A 26,143-nucleotide genomic window follows, 5' to 3' on the forward strand; every position below is an offset into this window, starting at 1 on the left:
TTAAATAATGAGAGAGAAAAGAAGAGTTTTGGCTACTTTAAGAAGTCACTGCAAGGCTTGCTTATTTTATGAAAATGAAATATCACTAAGCAGGAGGAGGGTTTTTTTTTTAATTTTTATTTTTAAAATTTATTTATTTCTGGCTGCACTGGGTCTTCATTGCTGCCTGCAGGCTTTCCCTAGTTATGGCGAGTGGGGGCTACTCCTCGTTGTGGTGCATGGGCTTCTCATTGTGGTGGCTTCTCTTCTTGCGAAGCAAGGGCTCCAGGCACACGGGCTCAGTAGTTGTGGCTCGTGGGCTCTAGTGCGCAGGCTCAGTAGTTGTGGCGTACAGGCTTAGTTGCTCTGTGGCACATGGGATCTTCCCAGACCAGGGCTCGAACCTGTGTCCCCTGCATTGGCAGGCAGATTCTTAACCACTGTACCACCAGGGATCTCCCAGGAGGAGGTTATTTAAAGGCCCATAAAATTGTTGTTGTCAAAGTAACCTCCCTGACTTTAGGAAAATCTTGACGGGGAATCATGCCACAGACAGAAACATAACACATCTCATTTTTCTTTCTTCTCTCCTTGCTTTAGCCTAGAGGGAAAGAACAAGGAGTTTCTCTATCCTCAGAGCTGCCTGGACCACATATGGAGTCAAGTGTCACCTTAAGAAGCTGAGTGATAAGGATTCGCACGTCTAGAAACAAGCAACCAGCAGAACAAGGACTCTGAAGACCAAGTCACAGCATGAAAATGTGCAGCCCCTGGAAATGTCTAGTTTGGAGAGGGGGACAGTTAAGGAGAAATACAATAGCTAATTCAAATAGTTAGAGGTCTATAATGTAGAATACATCTTAAAATGTGTTTGTGTGGTAGCAGACAGCAAAATCTGTCTGCATCTGAGCAAGTGTCTGATGGCAGCCCCCACCCCAATTGCAAGCAGTCATGCACTTCCGTCCTCCTCCTCCACATTGTTGTTCCCCTGATTTTCCTGTGGGGAACCTGGCTACTTCAGCTTTCCCCCCTGGCTCTTTTCCCTCATCCAAAAATATATGTACAGATAGAGTACAAAAATATATCTAAAGATAAATACAGTCTTATTTAGCCATCGTTATATAAGGGATGCTGTTTGCCTGGCCTGTATATAGGAAATTTTATTATTTATGTCAAACTGTAAATACATACATGTATATGCATATATATATATATATATAATGTTGTGATTATAAACATAATTCACATTCCTTAGAGGGAAATATTAGAAAATGTAAAAAATAGGAATTATGCATATTATGCATAATTATGCTACAATTATGCTACAATTATGCTTCTTTTCCTCATGGCTATGCTCTCCGAGTATTTTTATAATGTTGTGATCTTTGTACACACTTTTATATACCCATCTCTTCACTCGTTAATACATAAAGATTTTTGTGTTATTAAAAATACTTCTAAATATTCAATGATTTTACAGCTTTCCATTATAACATTATTTTACTATTCTATTATTTTGGAGCATTAGAGTGATTATCAATTGTCCTTATTATATATTGGGTTAATTTGTTATTAACCCATCTATTTTTTTCCCTCAAAATTCTTATTTTGCTCCATGACCCTCTCCTTTAGGTGTGTAGGCTTTGCCTCAGGGAAGGGATGAGAGGGCAGATGAAAATAGTTCATCCTCAGCTTCTGAGTTTTAAAGCAGCCTTTTGAAACTTGCAGCAAAGACAAAGCAAAAAGTTATTTTATTTAAAGTCATTTTTGAGTCTCAAAAGTCTGACTTCTAGGGATTCCCTGGTGGCGCAGTGGTTGAGAGTCCGCCTGCCGATGCAGGGGACACGGGTTCATGCCCCGGTCCGGGAAGATCCCACATGCCGTGGAGCGGCTGGGCCCGTGAGCCATGGCCGCTGAGTCTGCGTGTCTGGAGCCTGTGCTCCTCAACGGGAGAGGCCACAACAGTGAGAGGCCCGCGTACCGCAAAAAAAAAAAAAAAAAAAAAAAAGTCTGACTTCTGAGTATCAAAATCATGATGTATTTGTGGCATTTCATTTATGTCATGAACAATAAACTTGAAAGCATGTGAAATTAGCCAAAGTAGTTTAGAAGGGATTACAATTTATAAGGAAGAGAGAAGTGTAAGAAGATATGAGAGGAAAGCCATAGAGTTAGATGGTGTAGGTCTCTGAAAAGAGTCTGCCCTCTAACCATCATCAACCAGGGCCAAAACTCTTGGGAGGGGGTGAGGGGCAAAGAATCCCAGATAGATTTGGGGATCTGAGAATAGAGACCAGTGCCCCACTTCAACTAGAGACTATGCAAGAGGTAAGCCTTAAAGGGGTCCCTGCATCACCATGGCAAGGTGACAGTGGGTAGAGATGGTGGCATGAGGAGTCTATACCAAGGCACCTGAGAAAGCTCCACAGAGCACAATTTTGCCTGTGCCTCCCTGAGAGACAAGGTGGGGGTGTGTCACTAAAAGAGAGCTTGCGCACTCATCACATCCCAGTGGCTGAAAGGAGCACAGTAACTGGAGACTAATGGGAACCCCAATGCCTCAGCAGACACCACACTGGGACAGTCACAGACCCCAGGAAACAGGTGGAATGACACATTTGCCAGGTGCCAGCCTAGGCAGAGAACGTCCCAAGTGTAGTCTCTTCTCCATGCCTTGAGGTAATGGAACTTCCCCACAATTGAGAGGCAGTCTCAGAGGAGGAATCCTGAACTGACTGGGGGGAAAAATGAGCCTCTGAATTGACTAAGAAAGCCATAATGTGACTGAGTCTACCATGAATTGGTTGAGATTAAATCTCCGAGGGGAATGAGGAGCTCAATGTCAGTGTTGAGTTGGAGAAAAATGATTACATTTTTGCACACTCAAATTTGTCACCACTGCATAATTAATACTATACTAAACAGTTTCAGAGCAATGATAACTTTCAATGATAATACCCTTTCAACTGGGTCCCGTCATTTAATTTTTGCCCATTTATCCCTTCAACAAATATACTGAGCACCTATATTTTCTAGGCATTGTACTAGACAGCTAGAGTAGAGAACAAAACAGATGTAGCTGCTCACTGTCTTCACTGACTTCCAACTAGGAAGACTGACAATGAAGAAGTTATTACAACAAATTACTACGGCCACTATGACAAGGGAGGAGTCCTAACCTACCCTTCTAGGCAAAACAACAGTGACACAGAACCCCCACAGAATTAGCAGACGTAAAGAAGGGAAAAGTATCCCAGAGAAAGAAAACAGCATACCCAAAGTGCCAGGAGTCACATAGAGGAGTCACATAGAGAATGGGTGACATGGCCACCCATTGCTGAGCATGCATTCAGCACTTGAGGATACATATCGTGTGTGTTATAAACGGAGTTTCAAATTCAGGGGGTTACGATGCCACAGTTTAAAGAAAAAGGTAGGACTAAGAACTAGAATCAGAAAAATAAATTCTGTGAGCAATACTTTCTCAATATTTGATAGCTTACCATTTCTATTTCCACTTAAATAGGTAAAGAGATACCTCATTTTTCTACGACTGGAACAGAGACAGCTAATTGCTTACCCCAATATTCATTTTCCACTTTTTCTCTGATTTAAAAAAAAAAAAGGATTTTTCTCAGTGCCATCATATGCCTAGCTTTTCTCCAACTTCAGAGGTGACCAACAGAAATAAATCCCAGACATTGAGAAGTAAAAGTGTAGGAGGTACCTCTAGGAAATCTTCTTTAAAGTTTCCTTTGTCCTGCTGCCATCCTAGAATATGACCGAGATGTCTGCATCTCCAGCTGCCATCTTGAAATATAAGGACAAAGTTTGTACTCTAGGGCTTGTAGAATGAAGAGTGGGAAGTATATCCCGATTACCAATAATTTTGTAAAGCCATAAGACTAGCCCACCAAATTGCTTTCACATGAGAGAAATAAACGGTCATGTTTAACCCACTGTTATTTTCTGTTTATGCAGCCAAACCTAATCCTAATACAATGTTGTAAGGAGTTGACTTATGATAGCTGAGAAGTAAATGTTCTAAATCTACAGCAAGGCCCAAGACACAAATCAGATAACTGTAAAGCTAAAAAGAAATCTATAAGTCATTTGGTCTGTTTTGTAAACTTGACCATATCACTCTCTGGGGTACAGCTGTTCAAAGGCTCCTCCTCATTGACAAGATAATGTCGAAGTTTAAGCTTCTTGAATGGTCATGATCCAGTCCTTTCTACCTCTCCATCCTGATTTCCTATCAAAGAAATTATGTTCAGGAATTATCAACTATTTTTAGTATCCTGATACAACATGTACTTCATAAGCCCATGTGTTTATTATGTCCTGTTCTTACTGTTAAAAATATACTTCCACTGCTTGGCCATTTTGCTCAAAAATGTACTTCTCCATGAAAGATGCCTACCTCCAAACCACCAGACAGACTGATTGCTTCTTCCTTTGTGTGATCTTTACGATATACATATTTTTTCTAATATTATACTTAGGCGTGTAAATAAGTAGTCACCATCTAATGTGATATTGTTTATTTCTGTATTCCTAGTGCCCAGCACAGTAATATATAGTAGTAGGTGCTGAATATTTGTTGAATTGATTTGCATTTCAGATTAGCAAATTAAGGACTCTGAAAGAGTAATCAACCTAGGTATCAACAGAGCACCAAAGTTTATATCAGGAGTCAAAAGAGAAAAGATGAAGCCAAAATATCATTTTTATATCTGATAGAGGTCAAGTTGGAAGACCTGGCTTATGTTGATATCTTGGGACTCACTAATAATGAAGTCCAGAATTGGGCAGACTTACCCAACTAAGCACAGAAGCACTGGACCAGGGCAGGACTCCCCACGTGGAATAATGGAGGAGGATTCGTGGTCACTTCCAAGAGGAGAAAGACGGGAGCTGAGCTGAGCTGAGCTGAGCTGAGCATACCCTGTTATTCCTCCAAAATGGACTCATAGGCTAAGAATCTCCTCAGAGGCAGGGTGATTGATGGGGCAGAGGGAAGCCCAGACCTACAACTAATTGAGCTCCTTTCACATGACCAAAGCATCAGAAGTGGGAAAGAGGACCATTCCCCAGATTTTGATTCTCTTAACTCACTGGGCTTAAGCATGAAGCTGTGGATGCAAATAATCAATTAAAAAATCTATAATAAGAATAGAAGAGAGTTTTATTCAAGCCAAACTGAGGACTATAGCCCAGGAAACAACCTGTCAAGGGACTGCTCATATACTCTAGCATATACTCTAGCATATATCTTGGTAAAAAATTACTGCTAATCACAAAAAACAGATATCTCAAGTTAATGATTTTAGTGTTTTTCTATGTATAGGAAGATGGAAGAATCTGGAGTCACTGAAATTCTTCCTTATTCACCTTAACTATCTAGGACCCCCGATATATCTGAAGGACTGAATGCTTCATCCTGTTTTGTTTTGGTTTTTTGCATCCTGAATTTCCCTTAGGGCACACTGTCAGTGGGGCAACTGCAGTGGGTTGTGATATAACTCTTTGTATAACTGGATGATGAGTGACACTCTTTTCTTTAATGGTTAAAGCAGATGTACAATGTATGCTTGACAGGCCATAAGAAAGTTCAAGCCAAATCATGTTATAAGCCCAGAATGACTTCCCCATACCTCAGTATGTGAAAATTTCTTCCATCAAAGCCTATGGTCAGCAAGAGTTGTAGCTGTCTGCCCTGGGAGACCTTTCAGGAGCCACCTTCATAAGATCACAAGCTACACGTCTCTGCTCTTTTGAGTTTCCTCCTGGGTCTAGTGGCAGGCAGCTTAAAAGTCGTCCCCACAAGAATCTGCAATGTGTCAGATTGAATACATTCAATATATCAACTTTGAATCCACTCCATACCAAAAGCTGAAAATGTATCCCCTATTCTATTTTCTGTCCCAAATTATGTCCACATATGCTGTCCAATACAGCATGACAAAGGTTCTGCAGAGATTAAATGCTATCTTGAAGATACTTCGATAATAAAACGCCTATAAAGAGATGCTTCAACTTTGAACACGATTTCCTATTATTAAATTCCATGAAATAAAGTCCAAAGACTAAATTCTTTTACAAGTTGAAATTCAAAAACATTGAAATCCAAGGGAACTAAAGTCTGACATCAAATTCTTGTGCGTTAAAGTTCAATGTGCAAAGTTCAATTACAAAACAAAAACCATTCGCTGATTTGTTATTCTACCTAGGCTCAGCAAGAGGGATTTTTCTGCCTCGGTAGAGTGGGGTCTCTTCAGCAACTACAACAGTTCCTCTCTGGAATGGATTTGGAGCTTCCGAAGCCCCAGAAGTCATAGTAATTCAACACTTAGTCCCTCAGGAGCCTCACTTCTAAAGAACCCTAAGAGTTAACAGGACATAGAGAATTATCACAGGGTTTTTCCAGATCCATCTAGTTTAGAAAGCCATTCTCCTGCCCTTGGATCAATTACAAAATTACATTCCCAGAACCAGGGCTACCAAGACCCTAAGAGAAATCTGATGTCTGGGAAAAAAGGAAAATATTCTTGGATTCAACCTAGTAGGAAGTCTGTCATTCAAGACCAATTGTCTGGATTGCTTACTTAAGGCAAACGAGGAAAATTCTCCAGACAAGAAGTTATTTTGAGACTACACTTGCATTTAGCACTTTCATTTACATTTCTTTACATTTACATTTTTGTGAGAGAAAAAAAATATCTATGCTTCCTGCATCCTCACAGAGTGTCATTTGAGGCATTTCTGCCTCCTTGCACATTTAGATAACTGTAATAGGGTCAGCTCCAATCACAGGAACTCAAGTACTTTTCTTCCCCATCCAGCATATCCAGGACCTCTTAATTCCATTTTCCTATTAAACCTTGGGCCCCTAATGCCGTGTAGTGACATAAGTGCACCACCTCTCAGAAAGAGGCTTTTTCGGTCCTGTGCCACAGTGGCTGCCTCACTGCCTCTGGCTCCGGGATTGCTTGGGCAGTGAAACTCACCCCCTAGAGAAGAGTTTCCCTTCATTCCCAATTTGTTTTGGCTGAAGACCCACCCTGAACAGATTCCTACACTAAGTGATTTTGATGCTTCTGAAGCTTGTGTCCCTGGGGAAAAGTTTTAAATGTCCCAGCGTCTGAGTAGCTTTTTTGTTCAACTACATCTTTTTTCTGAAGTACTGAAACATACCACTGGTACTGAATTTCCCTGTTATTTCCCCACTCCTTTCAGGAAGGCTATTTGAGAGTAACAATTTAATCTACTTCTTAAAGTGGCCACTTTCCCTTAATCCGTGTGGGAGCTAATGCTACTTGTTGAAACTTAGCGCCTCCCTTCCATTTATTTCATCTTTGCTTTCTGGTTCAGTTATTTTTATAACTTCTCTGAATTCTTCATCATAATCATCATCATAGAGAATAAATCAACAAGTTCTGGATTCATTCAAATGAATGAATTTTGTCTACCTTACTCTTGATGAGATGAATAATCCCCGCCTAGAGATATTCTTCAATCAGACATTTAATTAAAGCCTGGACTTGTTCTCTGATTCTCACATCTAGATTTCATCACATCTTCTCTCAACTTTCTTTTAGGATCCTCATTTCATAAATGTATTAACCAAGGTCAATAAGTTCCCTCAGGGCAAAGGTAATGCCTGTTTCAACTGCAATGATGTGTCATATGGAAACTCAGCTGAAAAATGCTTTGAATATTTCACATGGGTTTCCTTCCTCAATTCTGCCCCAATTTTTTATAACCACTTGGTACAGCTGTCCCACTCTTTAAGGAGTGGTTCTCCAACGGCTCTGAGTGGGGACCTATGGCTTTCACAAGTCATCATCCCTCGGTGACTTGGCCTTTCTTGAAGGAATCAGATCTGCTATCTGCTAGATTTGCTTGGATCCCAGTCATCATTTCTGATCTAATAACAAAAATGTCTTTCCTTCTTTTAGAGCAGTTGGAATCTGGGTACTGCTTTTCCCCCCTTTTATATTGGTCTAATGTCATCTTTAAGATGCCCTTTTCTTCTTTACTCTTCCTTAACATAAATGAATAAATTTTTAAAATCTCTTCCTCCAGCTTAATTGGCCTGTGTTCCTTTATTTTTTTAATCTTTCACTGATTCTGAGTTTGACAGTAAAACTGAAGTACACCTTTCAAACCACTACAGTTTCTTCTTGTTTTCCTGAGCAAATGAATTTATTACTAGAGGCAAACAGTTCCAGGCAATGAGCATTTTTGTTTCCTTCTACCTTTGGGTTTGTAATAATGTCATTTAGTTGAATTTCTATCTTAAGGGGATGGCATTATTTAATAAGGGCTCACATCTCTTATTTGTTCATTAAGTCTAACACAAGAACAAGGGTGAAGCCACAATTTGGGTGTCAGATATCAAGCCAGAGTTATAAGTTATAACTTACAATATTAACACAGAGCTGATCTGAGATCCTATGATAGGACAGTGAGTCTTGAAAGTCAGAGGAAATGCCACATGAAATCAAGGTTAGTCAGTCCCTCCAGAGTGCCCTCCTTGATCCTGAAAGAGGAACAGAACCTAGTATTTCCAATCTAGATTACCTAGATTACCTAGGCTTGGTACTAACCATATAAAGCTAGAGCATCTCTAGTGCTCTGTTCACATGCAGAATTCAGCTGCCTTGCAGTTGAAAAGTGGCAAATATTCTTCAGACAACCAATGTGTAAAACAGTTGTAAAACTCTTCTCTGCAATGGAATCTTTGTCTCAACAAGGAAAAGCAAGGCCTGTGCAGTAAACTAAAGCAGTCTACCTGAAGCCCCCAACACAGCCAGAGGATTGTGTCTTATTTTCTCACATAAATTGCATAAGTTACAGTCACCTGCTAAGCTCAAAATACCTCATGACAGCTAAAATTTCTTTCTCAGGCGACAGAAATTCAAAGTCAAGTACAAAAGTGTAAAAACACATTTGGCCTAAAATAAGCCTCTATAAACCAGGAAGGTTTCTCCCCCAAAACTAAAGTCCAAGACCCACGGTGTGGGCCCCGGATGCACAAAAAGCTTCTGCCCAAATTGTCCCCCTCGAATTTTTCGTTTATTTTTCTTTCTCAATGTTGCTGGTGAACAAACAGAACTTGGGAATCTCTGAGAGCCCCTCCCCAATGAATAGCACCTTTAATATACACTCAGCTTATAAACAAGTTGAGAAGTACAACAAAACAGAAGAGTAGGTCAAAATAATGCCTGTTATTGATAGAGGGCAGGCTGCAGGATATGGTTTGTTGGGGGGCAGGGGCGGGGGTGCAGTGCTAGAGGTGGATAGGCCTCCCTGTAGGTAGGCAGTCTGACTAGTTAAGATTTATAACTTAGAGCACACAGGCTCATTCCAAACAGGAGGAAAGTTGAAGCTAAGTCAAGCAGGTTCATTTATTCTTCCCAAAGTTGACAATCAAAAAAGACTCGATCTCTCTAGGAGCTGGAGGAATAAAGGATGGAGAGAGACCTACAATGACATTAAGAGATCTCACTTTACAGGAAGGAAACATCAGAAATGGGAATTATCCCCAGCTAACAATGCTTGCAAACAAGGTTAAATTCTTTGCTTACTGGTTTTTATACTGAGAACAACTTTTCTCAATAATATTCTCATATTTAGTTTCCAGTACCACACTGCGCTGCAATTTAATAAATCCCATCCGTGGGATACCAATGTTTCACAATATCGATATTAATTCATTTTCATAAAATTTGATATGAGAAAGTCAATTTTAGAATTTAGTCTTCAACTACACAATTTGGGGAATGTATTCATAGTTATGTCTGTTATTTAATGTCTGGAAATTGATTTCCCATAAGATTACAGGCCAGATGATTCACTGACAACTAATTTCCCAAAGACTTCAGTAGGAGCATATGTGTAATGGCTTAAGAATGACCTTACACAAAAATATTCACCGTTTCGAAGCACTGTATTATCAACTAAAGAATCCAATCTTTGCAAAACAGAAGATAGGGGGTGGGGAAAAATAAAGAATAGATTTTCCCTTAGATGACATGAGCAAAGTTGACTTCTTGCAACAATTCAAAAATCATCTTCATCTAACCTTTGTGTAGACAGCCTACACCTAGATTATTTTATGCACTCTACTTATCCAAGATATATCATTACATTTATATGCGTTCTTTACCTTCTTTTAACAATGATTTATTTTCAATGTACAGGTCTTAAGCATTGTTTTTTAAACTTATTACTAATTATTTTAGCATTGTATTTGTAAACTATTTAAACTTTATTTTCCAATAATTTACTTTATATAAAAATACAATTAATTTGTGTATATTAACTTTATATCTTGTGAGCTTGCTAAATTCACTTTGTTAAAAGAATTGCTGTTTAGGATTTTTCAGGTAAACAATAATTTCACCTGCTAAAAAAACAATTTTCCTCCATCCTTTTGTTTCCTTATGCCTGTTATGCATTTTTCTTGCCTTATTAAACTGGCTAGTTAATGATATACATGCTAACAGGCTGGGAGAAAATGTACTTACTTTGAAATGCAGCAAAAACATAAGATGACTAAAGAATGGAGTGATGGGTAGATATGTGATAAAGCAAACACAGTTAAATGTTCACTGTAAAATACCAGTATGAATGTTCATTGTCACTTTTTTTTCAGTTTTCTGTATGTTGGAAACTTTAATAAGATGTCAGTAGGAAAATAAAAACCAAAGCAACTATCCAATTTTGAGAGAGGGACTGAGGACAAAACAGACAAGGACAAAGGGACATCATAGGTTTTGAGAGACAGGCTAAAATTGGTGAAATCCAAGGCAAAGGATTAAAAACGGATGAGCAGCTTCTCTGTCTCATCAAGAGAAAATATGAATGCACACAGAGTAAATCGGATACATACAAATGAACATATAGTAATATAGGATGCATACATATTTGGTTTTGGCAGCTGGCTGGCAAGGAGATAAGGTTATCTGCTCTAAATGAAGTTCTGGAAAAGGCACTGTGGAGACTGGATCTGAGAAATGTGAGTTTGCTGGGTAGTATTGAGGGCCTATTTCTTGGTTGGTGGCTATGAATGTAGTTGAGGGCAGTCTGTGCTCAGCTGCCTGGATCCAGTTTCTTCACCTGTAAAACAGGATAATAATGGACAACTTCAAGATCATTAAGAGAATTAAGTGAGAGAATGCCTGTAAAGAATCTAACACAGTGTCCCACATAAAGACCAAGAACTTTTTTCCATGCCTACTGCTAGTGATTATTTTGTACAGCCGCACTTCAGGAAGTTGCTAAAGTTTCTCATGCTGCTATCTACAGAGAAGGTAATTTCAGTAGGCAATCAGCTCATCAAATGAGCTGAAACAGACACAGAAAGTACCAAGCCACAAAGGTACCATGCAGTGTTTGTAACCAGCATTAGGTTGTAATTTAAATGAGAGTTAAGGTTTGTAGGGACTAATTTCCTTTACTGAGAGGAAAGTTATTTATTATGTCTTTCATACCACAATCAAACTGATAAAGAACATCTCATGATAACATTCCAAATTTCCATTGGAATTATAAACAGGAAAGAAACCAAGGGGCAAATAGCTAATAAAATTTAGTTCATCAATTTGAAAAATATGAAATGATTATGTCTTTCTTGAGAACTAGGTAGAAAGAAAATGGCTGCTAAGGGTTGATTCTACAATTTTTAAGAAATGTGTTTCATGATTTGGAGGGCTGTAATTTGGAAATAACATTTAAATTCCTATTACTCAGTTCTATAACTCAAAGTATAACACAGTACTTAAGGAAAAACCACAGCAAGAGGTTTTGTGTGTGTGTGTGACGCATATTACACAACTTCAAACCTTAGGAACAAAATTTAATTTATATTATGAAAACATAAAATCAAAGGGGAGTGACATCAGTATCATGGCAGCTTAAGATGTACCTCATCTTTGTCTCCCCACCAACAATAAAATTTGGCATCCACCTATAGACAGAAATCCCTTTCAGGAAGCTGTGGAATCCAGCACCATAAGCCAAGGGACCCGGGAGGAGTCTCATCCAGCCATCCATCAGGTAATAGGGAGACAGACCTCAGTCCCAGATGTGGACCCTGTCGTGGCCTATAAACTGGCCCCAGACTCTTTCAACCACCATCTAGGAGCCCCTGAGAACACCAACTTAGATATTCACTCAAGGACAAGAGAGACTGCAAAAGTCCAGGTTTCCAGAGAAGTCCCAGAATTCCATTGGAGGAAAAAAAAGTTTGGATGTATTGGAGGAGGTAATAGGGACAGTTTGACTTTACCCACATCACCCCTCCACCGAGGGATGGCACAGCTTAGGGCCAAGAGAGATCTTCCTCACAGTGATTTATCCCACAGAAGAAAGGGAGAGCATGTGAGTGAACACCCAGCTGCCCCAGCTGTACACGACATGCCAAAGGGGCTCCTTTCTCTCTTGCTCCATCCAGAGTATAGAATCATGAGCTACGTGACTGGGGGCAAGAAGAAGTGGGAAGAGTGGCAGATACAACTACTGAAGGGCAGTAAGAGGCACAGATCTTAACTGTGTTGTGAATTCCACCAAGAACCTGCCCAATAGCTGCTGGGAATGCATTACCAGCAGATCACAACTGGCTCACGGGAACCTCAAGCATTCTGTGTGCCTCACCTACAAACTCCCCATCTTGTGGTCAGCTCCCTGCGTGTGCTCCCGATGGTGGCAGCAAGAATAAGCTTTGGAAGATAGTTAGTGAGCATGCACATAAGCTGGCCAAATCTGCAGGCCAGGGAGACATCACAAACTTGACCCTAAGCACCACCTGTGGGAAACAAAAGAGAGGCTGTCAGCACTCACTCAGCCTGGTGCATTGAAGGATCCAGAGAGGGCATAAAGCCTAAGAATTCTGCCACAAGAGGGAGCAAGAAGCATGGAGGAGGTATACTCCAAAAAGAGTCTAAGATAGCCTCAGAATCTCTAATAAGGCTAATGGGAGGTATCTCTCTTCCAGAAGCAGTTAGTGAAGCCTGGAGGGAGTGACTGCTCCTTCAGAAGTAAAGAAATAATGCAAAAGTTCAAAGAACATGAAAAATCAAAATAACATGGACACCACCAAAGGATCACAGTAATCTTCTGGTAACCAAACCCAAAGACATGGAGATCTGTGATTTACCCAATAAAGAATTTAAGTTCTAAGGAAGCTTGATGAGGTACAAGAAAACACAGAAAGACAACTGAACCAAATCAGGAAAACAATAAATGAACAAAATAAGAAGTTTAGCAAATGCTCATAGCAGCACTATTTACAATAGCCAAGACACGGAAACAACCCAAATACCCATCAACAGATGATTGGCTTAAGAAGATGTGGCATATATATATGATATATATATATATCATATATATATATATATATATCATATATAAATATGATGGAATATTACTGAGCCATAAAAAAGAATGAAATATTGCCATTTGCAGCAACATGGATAGACCTAGAGAATATCATACTAAGTGAAGTCAGACAAAGACAAATAAATATATGATGTCACTTGTATGTAGTATCTAAAAAGTAGTACAGACGAATCTATATACAAAACAGACTCACAGACACAGAAAACAAACTTATGGTTACCAAAGGGGAAAGGGAGGGGAGAGGGATAAATTAGGAGTTTGGGATTAACAAATACAAACTACTACACATAAAATAGATAAGGAACAAGGATTTTACTGTATAACACAAGGAACTATATTCAATAACTTGTAATAACCTATAATGGAAAATAATCTAAAAAAATACATATGTAACTGAATCACTTTGCTGTACACTTAAAACTAACACAATACTGTAAATCAACTATGCTTCAATTAAAAAAAAAAAGAAGAAATGTTTAGCAGAGAGACAGAAGTCATAAAAAGGAACCAAATGGAAAATCTGGGGCTGAAGGATACAATGAATGAAATGAAAAATGAAATAGAGAATATCAATGGCAGAATGAATCAAGCAGAAGAAAAAAATCTGTTAAGACTGAAGAAAGAACTCAGAAATTATGCAATCAGAGAAGAACGAAGAAAAAAGATGTAAAAGAGTACAGAAAGTTACATAATCTATGACATATCATCTAAAGGACAAGTTTGTAAATTACTGAAGTTCCAGATTTAGAAAAGAGGGAGAAGGGGGCAGATAGCTTATTTAAAGAAATAATTACTAAGAACTTCCCAAGTCCATGGAGAGATTTGGAAATCCAAGTTCGTGAAGCTCATAGGTCGCCCAACTAAGAGATTCTCTCCAAGGCACATTATAATAAAACTGTCAAATATCAAAGACAAAGAAAGAATCTTAAAAGCATTAACAGAAAAAAGCTTGTATTTACAAGGCAACCCCCATAATGCTATCAGCAATTTTCTAAGAAGAAACCTTAGCGATCAAGACAGAGTGGGATAATATATTCAAAACACTGAAGGAAAAAAACTGCCAACCAAAAATATTTTATGTGGCAAAGCTGTCTTTCAGAAATGAAGGTGAGATAGACGATTCCAGACAAAGCTGAGGGAATTCATCACCACTAACCTGATTATAAGAAATGCTGAAAGGAGTTCTTCAAGTTGAAATGAAGAAACACTAATTAGTAAAATGAAAATATATGAAAATGTACTAAACACTGGTAAAAGTAAGTACACAGTCAAATTCAGAATACCCTAATACTGTAGTACGGTTAAGTGTTAACCACTTAACTTTTGTACAAAGGTTAAAGGACAAGAGTATAAGAATTACTATAGCTACAATGATTTGTTAATGAATAAACAGTATAAAAAGAGGTAAATTGTGACATCAGAAACATAAGAGGAAGGGGGAGTAAAAGGATAGAGTTATTGTGTGCAACTGAAGTTAAGTTGTTAATAAAATAGACTGTTATATCTATGTTTTATGTAAGCCTCATGGTAATTACAAAGCAAAAATCTATAGTAGACTCACAAAAGATAAAGAAAAGGCAATGAAAACATACCCCTACAGAAAACCATCAATTCACAAAGCAGCAGCAGCAGAAGAAAAAAGCAAGGGACTTACAAAACAGCCAAAAAACCATTAATAAGATATCATTGATAAGTCCTTACCTGTCAATAATTACTCTAAATGTAAATGGAGATTCTTCAAATAATTAAAAATAGAATTACCACATGATCCAGTAACACCACTTCTGGGTATTTATCCAAAGTAAATGAAAACAAGATATGAAGCCTGTATCTGTACTTTCATGTTCATTGCAGCATTATTCACAACAGTCAAGATATGGAAACAACCTAAGTGTTCATCTATGGACAAATAAAGATGTGATATACATACATACACAAACACACACACATAATTATTATTCAGCCATGAAAAAGATGAAAACAGTGCCATCTGTGACAACACGGATGGACCTTGAGGGGATTATGCTAAGTGAAATAATTAACACAGAGAAAGAAACATACAGCATGATTTCACCTATATGTGGAATCTAAAAAAGCCGAACTCATAGAAACAGATAATAGAATGGTGGTTAACAGGGGCTGGTCAATGGGGAAATGGGGATACACTGGTCAAAGAGTACAAGCTACCAATTTTAGGATGAATAAGTTCTGGGGATCTAATATACAGCACGTTGATTATAATTAATAATACTGTATTACATACCAGAAAGTAGTTACGAGAGTGTATCTAAAGTGCTCTCACCACAAAAATAAAATTGTAATGATGTGATGTGATGGGAGGTATTGCTAATGCTATGGTGGTAATCATTTTGCAATATGTAAGTGTATCTATCAACACACTGTACACCTTAAACTCACACAATGTTATATATCAATTATATTTCAATAAAGCTGGGGGGGGGGGAATGTAAATCATACATTTTTAAAGAACTACCTAAGATAGTGATTCACACCCAGGAATCAGGGCCTTCAGCTAAAATCCTGACATCAAGACTTTTACTGCCAGTTAAAAAAGAGTAACTGATACTGGACTTGCCCTCCATTGTAAACAACTAGAAAATGAGACAAAACATAAACGGAATGCTACATCAGACACTGGAGCAGGCAGTGCAATGCTGTGATATGTTAAAGAAAAGAAACCAAGGAAGTAAACTCTAAAGTCACCCCTGATTTCCGCCTAGAGGCACTTTCCAGCCTACAGGGTAGGAAGGGCAAACCCAGGCAGACAACTGTGACAACAATGAGTTGAGGAGAAAAGAGCAAAATTCAGAGACTGGGGTGGCTGAACATGCATGCAGAGATCTGGAAAGAGGAGAATTATACAAAGTGCAACAGAAATCTGCATAAGAAATCTGCCTTGCATCCTTGGCTGATTACTAAGCTGCATATACATTGAGTATGACTCCACAAAGCCAGGCAGAGAGGAAGAAAAACAAGCAAACAACAACAAAAAACTACTGGGGAAAGACCTGCTAGAAACTAAGTTGAATAATTACCAGAGCTCACACAGGGCTGGAAGACAGTGAGTTCTGGTGACCCAGGATGTAGCTCCTCAATGATCTCTGGGGCATTCGATCAACACTAGAAAGATCAAAGCACAGCTGTAAAGCTCAACTAGGGATAAAGACTACTCTAGGCACACCCTAAAAAAGGTTAAAAACAAGCATGAAAAGGATCAAGCTGCTAATCAAATAACTGCCTGTGAAAACAAAGTTCAACGCTGTTTAAAGAAAGAGGGTTTCACTGGATGGTCATTAAAGCAAGTTAGACTGCAAAAGATTAGTGAACTTAAAGGCAACAGAAACTATTCAAACTGAAGGACGGTGAGAAAAAGTCTGGAAAAAAGATAGAAACCCTGTGATTTACGGGCACTATCATTAAGTCAGAGATGTAACTAGAGTCTCAGAGGAGAGGGCAGAAAAATAATTGAAGAAAATGGCTAAATTTTCCTAAATTTGATAAAAAACACAAATCCACAAATCCAAGAACTGAAACAAATGTAAAGCCAGTATAAAGCAGTATGCACACAAAGAAAAATCACGCCAAGACACATCTTAAACTGCTGGAATTGGTCATAAAGAGAAGTTGTAAATCTTACAAGGAGCCATAGGAAGTAAAATAAAACAAAAAACAGATAGGAAAAAGTTAGAATGCAGATGTCTCCTCAGAAACAATGCAAACTGAAACACAAAACTGTATTTTTAAGATACAGAAAGAAAAACTGTCAAACTACAATTTTATACCCATTAAAAATGCTTTTCAAAAAAGAATGCAAGGGCTTCCCTGGTGGTGCAGTGGTTGGAAGTCCGCGTGCCGATGCAGGGGACACAGGTTAGTGCCCTGGTCTGGGAGGACCCCGTGTGCCGTGGAGCGGCTGGGCCTGTGGGCCGTGGCCGCTGGGCCTGCATGTCCGGAGCCTGTGCTCCGTGGCAGGAGAGGCGGCAGTGAGAGGCCCGCGTACGGCAAAAAGAAAAAAAATAAAAAATAAAAAATAAAAAATAAAGCCATTTTAGGCCAAACACCCCTCCCCCGAAAAACAAAAACAAAAACCTGGGAGAATTCACCAGAAGATCTGCCCCACAAGAAAAGCTAAACCTGTTTCAGAGCAAAGGAAAATTACATCAGATTGAAATTTGAATATACAGAAAAAGCAATGAAGAAATGAGTCAGTGGAGGGCTACTTCTACTAATTGAAACAGGAGGAGATTGAGTAATTTCCCTCCACAGAAAAGTATAAAAAGACAGAATTGTCAAAAAATAACCAATCATGACACTGAAAATTGATCAAAATCAGACAAATTTGAAAAATGTTTATTGTTGAAAAACTAGATCTGGACAAAAATGGTAGCAACTCCATGACTTTCTATACTTGGTATTACTACCTTGTACCTACCACTTCTTCAGTAAAAACTGTACCTTTATAAGTTTAAGGCTAGTTGCAGCCAGAGTATTAGACTGAATTAACAGTTGGGAACAAGGAAAACCCACAGCTTTGCTAAACCAAGGTTGCAAGTCCAGTTCATGGCCACTAAGAAATCAATCAGATAGTGAACTGAGAGATCCTGGAAGTGAAAGAGCCACACAGTGGCTAAGACAAGCTCTTAATTCACATATATCTGACCAACCGCTTAAGTAGAAAAATGAAAACCAAGGGATACTGAGAACTGGTTGCAACCTTGAATGTGTTCCTCAACCCACATATAGCTCAGCAGACTTAAAGTCTCAACTTGAAGATGTGTGAGTTCACACTCCACCCAAATCATTGGGTTGACCACTAAGCTATGCAGACAGAAAGATGAAGCCAGGCTAAAATAAAAACAACTGAGCAGAAACATCAGTGGCAGCACAATGCAAGGCAGATAAATTACAGAGTTTAAGCATAGGTAAGCTAGGAAACAAACAAAAAACATTAAAAAAAAAAATCAGAAAACCAAGAGAATCCAAAGTTACTAAAATGTATTATCTAAAAGTAAAGTTTTCAGCCACAAAATTACCAGACATTGGTGTAGGGGAAGAGGGAAGAAGTATAATGATACACAAGGGAAAAAGCAGTCAATAGAAACTGACTGAGTGGGACCAGATGCTGGGTTCAGGAAAGACTTCAAAGCAACTATTACAAACATGTTCAAAGAATTAAAGGAAAACATGCTAACAAGGAGACAGAAAATAGGAAATCGTAATAGAAACACTGAAACTATATAGAACAAAATGGAAATTCTAGAGTTAAAATGTACGAACACTAAAGTGAAAAATAAATTAGATGAGATACCAGATATGAAATGGCAGAAGGATTCAGCGAGTTTGAAGATTTATCAATAAAATTATCCAAGCCAAAGAACTCAGAGAAAAAAGACAAAGAAAAATGAACAGAGAGATCAGCCACCTGTGGGCCAATGTCAAGTATTCCAGGATGTAAGTAAAAGGAGTCTCAAAGTAGATGAGAAAAAAAGGAAAGAAAAAAGGTTTGAATAAATAATGGCAAAAAAAATTCCCTAAATTGATACTATAATACTAATAGTACTCATAATAATCTGATCCAAGAAACTAAACAAAGCCCAAGTAAGATAAACACAAAGAACTACAACTAGTTAACATCATAGTCATATTGCTAAAAGCCAAAGAAAAAAAATACTGAAAACATCAAGAAGAAAGTAATGTATCATGTAAAAGGGAACAATCATATGTTACTGGCTCACTTCTCATCAGAAATAATAGAGTTCAGAAGGTAGCAGAATGAAATATTTGAAGTGCTAGGGGAAAAATAATAAAATTTTTAAATGAACCTAGAATTCTGTAAGTGAAGACAAAATAGGTACATTCCAGATAATCGAAACTGAGAGAATGCTAGCAGACCTTCTATAAGAAATATGTCTACCATACAAACTCTAATCAAAAGAAAGCTGGAGTGGTAATATTAATATAAGATAAAATACATTCAGAGTAAGGAATATTACCAGAAGTCAGGAGCGTTCATAAAGGGGTCAATTCATCAGGAAGACATAACAATCCTAAAATTTTATGCACCTAATGAGCTTCTAAATGCATGAAAACCCAAAAGAACTAAATTAGACAAATCCATAAATATGGTTAGCGATTTCAATATTCCTCTTAGTGAATAAAAGAAAATTAACAAGGGTAGAGAAGTCTTTAAAATATATCTTAAATTTTTCAATCATCTGGAAATTAAACAACACACTTCCAAGTAATCATTTAGTCAAAGAAAAACATCATAAGTGAAACTGAAAAATAGTTTGAACTAAATGGAAATGAAAACACAAGATATCAAAATCTGTAAGAGGAAGTTAGATCAGTATTCAGGGTAAAATTTGTAATTTTAAATGAAAGAAGAGAATGGTCTAAAATCAATTACCTAAATGTCCATTTTAAGACTCTGGAAAAATAAGAGCAAACTACATCAAAAGAAGATGGTTGGGATTAATAAAGATAGAAAAGGTAATCAATGAAATATAAAACAGACAATAGAGAAAATCAATTAAACCAATTTTATAGAGACAACTAGAATGCCCATACAATGCTGGTAGGAATATAAAATGGTACACTTTGAGAATCTGGTGACTTCTTAAAAGTTAAACTGACACCTATCTTAAGTCTAATTATTCCATTCCTATGTATTTACTCAAGAGAAGTGAAAACATATGTCCACAAAATGACTTCCAGAAATATTCAGAACAACTTTATTCATACTAAACAAATCCTGGAAACCCAAAGGTCCATAAACAAGTCAACGGGTTGTAAAAGTGTATACAAACATACACTGATCAATGAACATTAAAGAAATTAATGAAATATGCAACAATATAGATGAATCTCAGTTGTAATTCTGAGAGAATGAAGCCTTAACCAAAGACCATACAGTATTTGACTCTAAATTCTTGAACAGGCAAAACTAATCCATAATGACAGGAAGCAGATCAATTGTCACTTGAGTTGCGGTAGGGGTGGGCTGACTGCAAAAGGGATATGGAAGAAACTTTTCAGGATGATGGAATCTGTATCTTGATTGGGATGATGGTTACACTGAATACCTTCATCAAAATACAAACTGCAGACTTAAAACGGATATGTTTTATTGTATGAATTATACTTCGTTTCTCTGCATCTCAAGTTTCTTATTCATAGCTCAGAGATAATACTTCACAGAGTGGTAAGGTTATAATGAAATAGTACACATACCCAGCGCAATGCCTACCATGTAGTAAGCAGTTCATTATTCATCAGTTCTCCACCTGAATACCTGCTGTTTCTAAGGAGCTTTCAAGATTCCCATACCATTACTAAGACAGCTGCAGTTAAAAAATTCTTCTTCATAGGGAACTAAAATGCCTCTCTCTAACCTACATCCATTGATCCTAAGTCTACCCTCTCTAGAGCAGTGGTTCTCAAACTGAGGCGTGCATCAGAATCACTTGGAGGGGTGGTGCAACACAAAGACTGCTGAGGCTTATCCCGATCGTTTGATTCAGTAGACCTGGAATGAGACCTGAGAGTTTGCATTTCTGAGTTCCCAGGTGATGCTGGTGATGCCAGGGATTCCACTCTGAGAAGCACTGCTTTAGAGAATCATAAATTATAAGACCACTCATACTTCCAAGTGCATCATTTTAAACACTGGAAGAGTTAACATTTTTTAACTTCCCTTTTTTCCAAATTAAAGCAGTCTTAGCTCTTCCAAACCTCACTTTCCTAGTTCTCTGTTAGAATGTCAATATTCCTCCTAACATGTAGCCCCCAGGACTGAGACTTCCAGTTGGGACCTGACTAGTACCACCCCTCCGCCACCCCATAAAAAAGACAACAATCATTTATCTTAACCTGAACAGTTTCCCAGGTTTAGGTTTTTCGGTGTGTGTGTAGTTGTGTCTTTGTCAATCAAACAATTCCTGATTGTTTATCACCAACTGCTATAAGAGCAGGTCTTGCTAATATTCTTATACAGAGCCTGTCATAAACTTCTGTCAAGCAAACCCTTTGTTCCATGAACCAAATTTCTGAATTAAAAAATGCTCCAAAGGACAGGACCAATAATACAACAGTATACTTGTTCAAAGAGTAATTTCAACAGTAATATATACCTTTGCTTCAGAACTACACGATGCATATTCTTCAAGTCCTCAAGTACTTAATGAAAACATGCTTATCTGAATCACTGAAAATAAAAGCTGGAATTCTACAGTTTCAATAGAAATGGTATGTGCAATTTCCTCCACACCCATGCTATTACGTTTCAAAATTAATTCCTATATTTCCTGCAAAAATATAATTCTTGGTTGAGGGAAAAAATGATTAAACGTAATGACTTGCCAAGCAAAAATTCATGTACCTGTGGCCAAAAATGGTCATCTGAAGGACAGAAAACAATCCCTGCTTTCTTATGTGTAAATTTCCTCCAGCAGGTGAGAGAGTATATAGAAATGAGAAGATCAATACTGCATACTTGGAAAACAAATTTTTAAAGTAAATTAAAATCATGTTCCTAGACTCTAAAGTTTCTAGTTGTATCCTTTCAATACACTTCAATAGTACAGGAGCAATTATTTAACCTAGAGAATAATGATTAATAATTCAGAGGAATTATTACAAAAACCACAAATAACACATAATTAAGTAAAGTTAGTTTATTTTACCTGTAGCTCTTCCAATATAAATTTAATGTAAATGCTGATACTGAGAAATATTAGGAAGAATTACTGATAGATGTCAGAATATCATGCCTTCCAATCCATCCTCCATGAACTTCTTATAAAGTGCCATAAATTTGGCCACAAATGCTTCCAAGTGATAAATGGCTTTGCTACCCAGCTGTAGACGATGTTCATAGTAAGCTGCCATCTGGGCCACTTCCCCTTTCAGTTGTCCATCACAATTATGTAAAAGTTCTGAGAGAAGGCCCTAAAGAAAGATAACTAGTAATTAAAAAAGTAATCATTTTTAAAAAATATTAGCTGAAAATGCTTTATTTCTCTCATTCAAAAAGGAAGTAAAACTTAAGTATGTTCTTTTTTTATTTCTGATGGACCAGCAGACTTCATCCAAAAGTACATACCATTCTCTAATGTAAAAATGTGAGTTATCTTTCATATTCCAACTCTAAATATTTAAATGTACAACGGTGCAAAGATATAAGTACAAAGATGCTTACCGCAGCATTATTAATTACAATAATCTGTAGACAACCTAAAGCTCCACCAACAGGGGTCATATCCAAAAACTGTGGTATAGTCATACAATGAAATCCCACCCATCCACTAAAAAGAATAAGGTAAATCTGTACTGTCATGAAACAGCAACCATACTACACTGCTGAATTTTTAAAAAGAAGGGGAAAAAAAAACAAACAGTGCAGGACACTGAAGTTTTGTGAAACACACAAATATATGGGCTTATTTCTATGTGACTAGAAAAGAGGTCTTATGGAAACAGAGTGTGGAGCTTCACTTTTTTCTTTGTATATTTGGTATCATTTGAATTTTTTCATGTAAGGATTACCAGGTAATTCTAATAAATACAAACAAACAAAAAAACAGTGTGTTCCCTAAAATCTAACAGTCAGCCTATCTATCCAGCTGGGGAGTTGATTAGGTTTAGATCAGCCCTAAAACTGTGTCTTACAGTATCCCTCTGCCTCCTTCTTTAACCTCATTACTCAAGTGCACCGGGCCTTGTTGTCTGCAATACTTGTTCCCCAGCTACTTATATGGTTCCCTTCTTTTAATCCTTCAAGTTTCAGTTTAAACATACCTTTCTCACAGAAGCCATCACTGACCTTCCATAACCCTGCCCTCCATTGTTACCATTTCACCTGGTTACTTCCTTTGTGGCACCTGGAACATTCTGAAATCCTCTTGCTTCGTTTCCCATTTCACCCCACAAAAGTGTAACTTCTCTGAAGGCAGGCCCACCCGTCCCCTTCAACACACCCCTAAAGGTGCCTGAAGCACTGGAAGCTCAATAAATATCTGTTGAACTAATGAGCTAGACAGAAAGAGGTGACAATGTATCTTAGTGCAGCAAAAGCCCTGAGATCACACAAAGTCCAAGTTTTATGGTTATAAACAGTTCAAAATTTGAAATCAGGATACCTTCATTATTATTTCAGGAGGAATACAATGAGTTAGAAGCTCATAGAGTCTCCCACGAACTTCAAGGAGCCTATACAAAACAAAACAATATTCTGTGATAAAAATAGGAGGTAATTTTTCCTCTGTACTGTCTTAGTTTACAAATTAAACATCCCAATACAGACATTTTCTTAAATGGCTTATCATACTTAAGATACACCTATGGAAGCTTATCCTAATTTCAGTTCATTTTTCTAAAATGATATAATAATTGCTCACTAAATATTAGCTGCTATTCAAATTAGAAAATTATGAATTTTCTAAGATATGTCAAACACGAATCAAGACTAAGGGGTCAAAAATCAGAAGGAGTCATTTGGTACTGTGTGGACCAATTTTCAGAATGACACTAGCCATCCCAGTATTTCTGCACAGCTCCAAGGTTTTCTGAAATTAAGAGAAATTTCTTTTTATACAGCATAATGGCATCAACTCCCAAAACTGTTAGTCTAAATAGGCAACAGCAGCACTCGAACAAGTTCATTTATGAGCTGTCAAAACCTGTTTGGAAACTGGAGGAAAAGGCCGCAGCAGCTAGAATAATTAAGTAAAGTAATAATCAACTGAAGTCTTAAAAATACATCTAATAATAGTCGAATAGTCAAATACTGCAACATCTGTACCTAAATCTCTTAAGAGCAGGAAAGTTCAACTACTACCACCAATTTTTCTTCATTAAAATCAGAACAAAAACAAGAAAGTCACCTTTAGCGTGGAAATATTTTATGAAAGTAAAAGGCTCCCAAGACACACTTTGTTTGAATTTTATTTCTTTAAAGCCTGAAATTTCTTCACTGCTTGACGGTATTTTACAGAACGGAATGCACATTTTTTCCTAAAGTCAATGTTTCTTTTCTGAAGAACCTACCTAAAACATTTGCACTTTTCGAAAACTATTAATTTCTTCAACTAAAATAAATGAATTAATAGGAATTCAATGCAAATACCACATACCCATTATCTATGACTATTCACCTCCTCTAATCTATATGGTAGCCCAAGAGTACATATTATCATTTCCTTTGAAGAATTTCTTATAAAAATAAGAATTCATCAGATATACCATACAAGAAGAGAAACATGGTATAATCCTCTCATGATTATTTTCACGTAAACCACGGAAGCTTACATTTCAGTGGTTGCATTCAGTCTAGTCTGTTTCCTAAAAGAATCAACCCTCTCTAAAGTCCAAAGATGGTTTCTCAGTTCTGACAGGCAAAAAAAAGTAGCAAACTGTGTCTCAGTGAGCCTAAGGGACCTTCACTAGATGTTCCAAAGGTAGTGAGTGGGCCTTAAGACTGTCACTCTTGATTTGGAGAAGAGCAGACTGCCCTTCTCAATCAAAGCTGTCATGATAAATCAAACAAGCAGTGGCTGAAGTACTTTCAGTATGGTCTACTACTGAATAAGAGACCTAGGAAGTAAACAGAAACAACTGTACAGCAAATATGCACAGAACACTTCCTAAATACTGATGGCATATACACAATATTATTCTTAACAAAGCCTGTCATCACACATGAGCACCGGGTCTTCCAGTTCTCAATCCATTATCACACAATCTCTTCTGCTCTTATAACAAAGGTACAAGTATCCCTGGCAGAGTAAAAATAATAGCATCTTCATTATACAAATGAAAAAGCTGAAGCTCTAAGATGAAGTTACCTGCTCAAGGACACTTAGCTAAAAATCAGTAGAGGAACTAGAAGTCTGACCCAAAGTCTAGGGTCTTTCCATGACACATCAATACAAAGTTATATACTGTGATTTTCAATATTAGAAAGCTAGACACATCATGCTATGTATTAATATTAAATCATCCAAGATTCTGGGAAAAACCTAAAACTTCCAAAATTTGTTTTAATTTATGTAGAAGTTCCACATTTACATGCCAATAGCCATGATATCATATGCTAACTATTCTGAACCACTAAATTTCTAAAATTAAATCCTACCTTTTCTTTGTAAGTGTAGTATTATAGATTTAATTACAATTCTAAATGGCATGGTATTAGCATAAAACAGCTAACCTAAAACTTAGAACATCTGTACTATCTCAATGACCAAACTTTCATGGTGATCTTTTACAGCGGTTACCTCTGTGGAGTCTGCTGACTGACAATAGCATTGGCAGTCTCCCTCAGATACACCTCCCAATCTGTTTCAGGGATTTCTTGATCTGCAGTAAAAGGATATCTACATGACAAAAAGAGAACACAATAAGTTAAATGAAAGTGGGCTTATGTCCCAGAATGTTTCCCACGGTAACTTCCCCCTTTCACTCACTGTTGCACTCTGCAGGCTTCACACATAAGCAGGGCTTTTCTGAGATTTCTGCAGGACTTCTCTGCAAGTCTACGAGCCAGTTGTGAAGGAAGATTTAGACCTTCCTTCTTGCACACAGTAGATAACACATGGCAAATCTACAAACAAAATAATTAACAAAAATGGGCAATCTGTCAAACAGCATACTGAGACAATTTCTGTTAATATCTTTATAGACCCTCCCCAACCTTTTTCTTAGGTCACTACCCTACCCTAACCCACTGCTCCTTCAG

The 26,143-nt window shown here is 37.6% G+C and overlaps 1 protein-coding gene across 1 annotated transcript in view; it reads right to left on the minus strand.

Moving 5' to 3' along the window:
* Positions 1-21,439: 21,439 nt before the first annotated feature.
* Positions 21,440-26,143, minus strand: part of RFC3 (replication factor C subunit 3) — a 15,891-nt gene continuing 11,187 nt past the window's right edge. The window contains exons 6-9 of the mRNA XM_007464250.1: positions 25,872-26,008; positions 25,683-25,781; positions 23,547-23,616; positions 21,440-22,356 (exon numbers count right to left, since the gene is read on the minus strand). Of these exons, the coding sequence (XP_007464312.1) occupies positions 22,165-22,356; positions 23,547-23,616; positions 25,683-25,781; positions 25,872-26,008 (498 nt within the window). The 3' untranslated portion in view covers positions 21,440-22,164. The remainder of the gene's footprint in view (positions 22,357-23,546; positions 23,617-25,682; positions 25,782-25,871; positions 26,009-26,143) is intronic.

Source organism: Lipotes vexillifer, unplaced genomic scaffold (genome assembly GCF_000442215.2).
Source record: "Lipotes vexillifer unplaced genomic scaffold, Lipotes_vexillifer_v1.1 scaffold120, whole genome shotgun sequence".
NCBI lineage: Eukaryota > Metazoa > Chordata > Mammalia > Artiodactyla > Lipotidae > Lipotes > Lipotes vexillifer.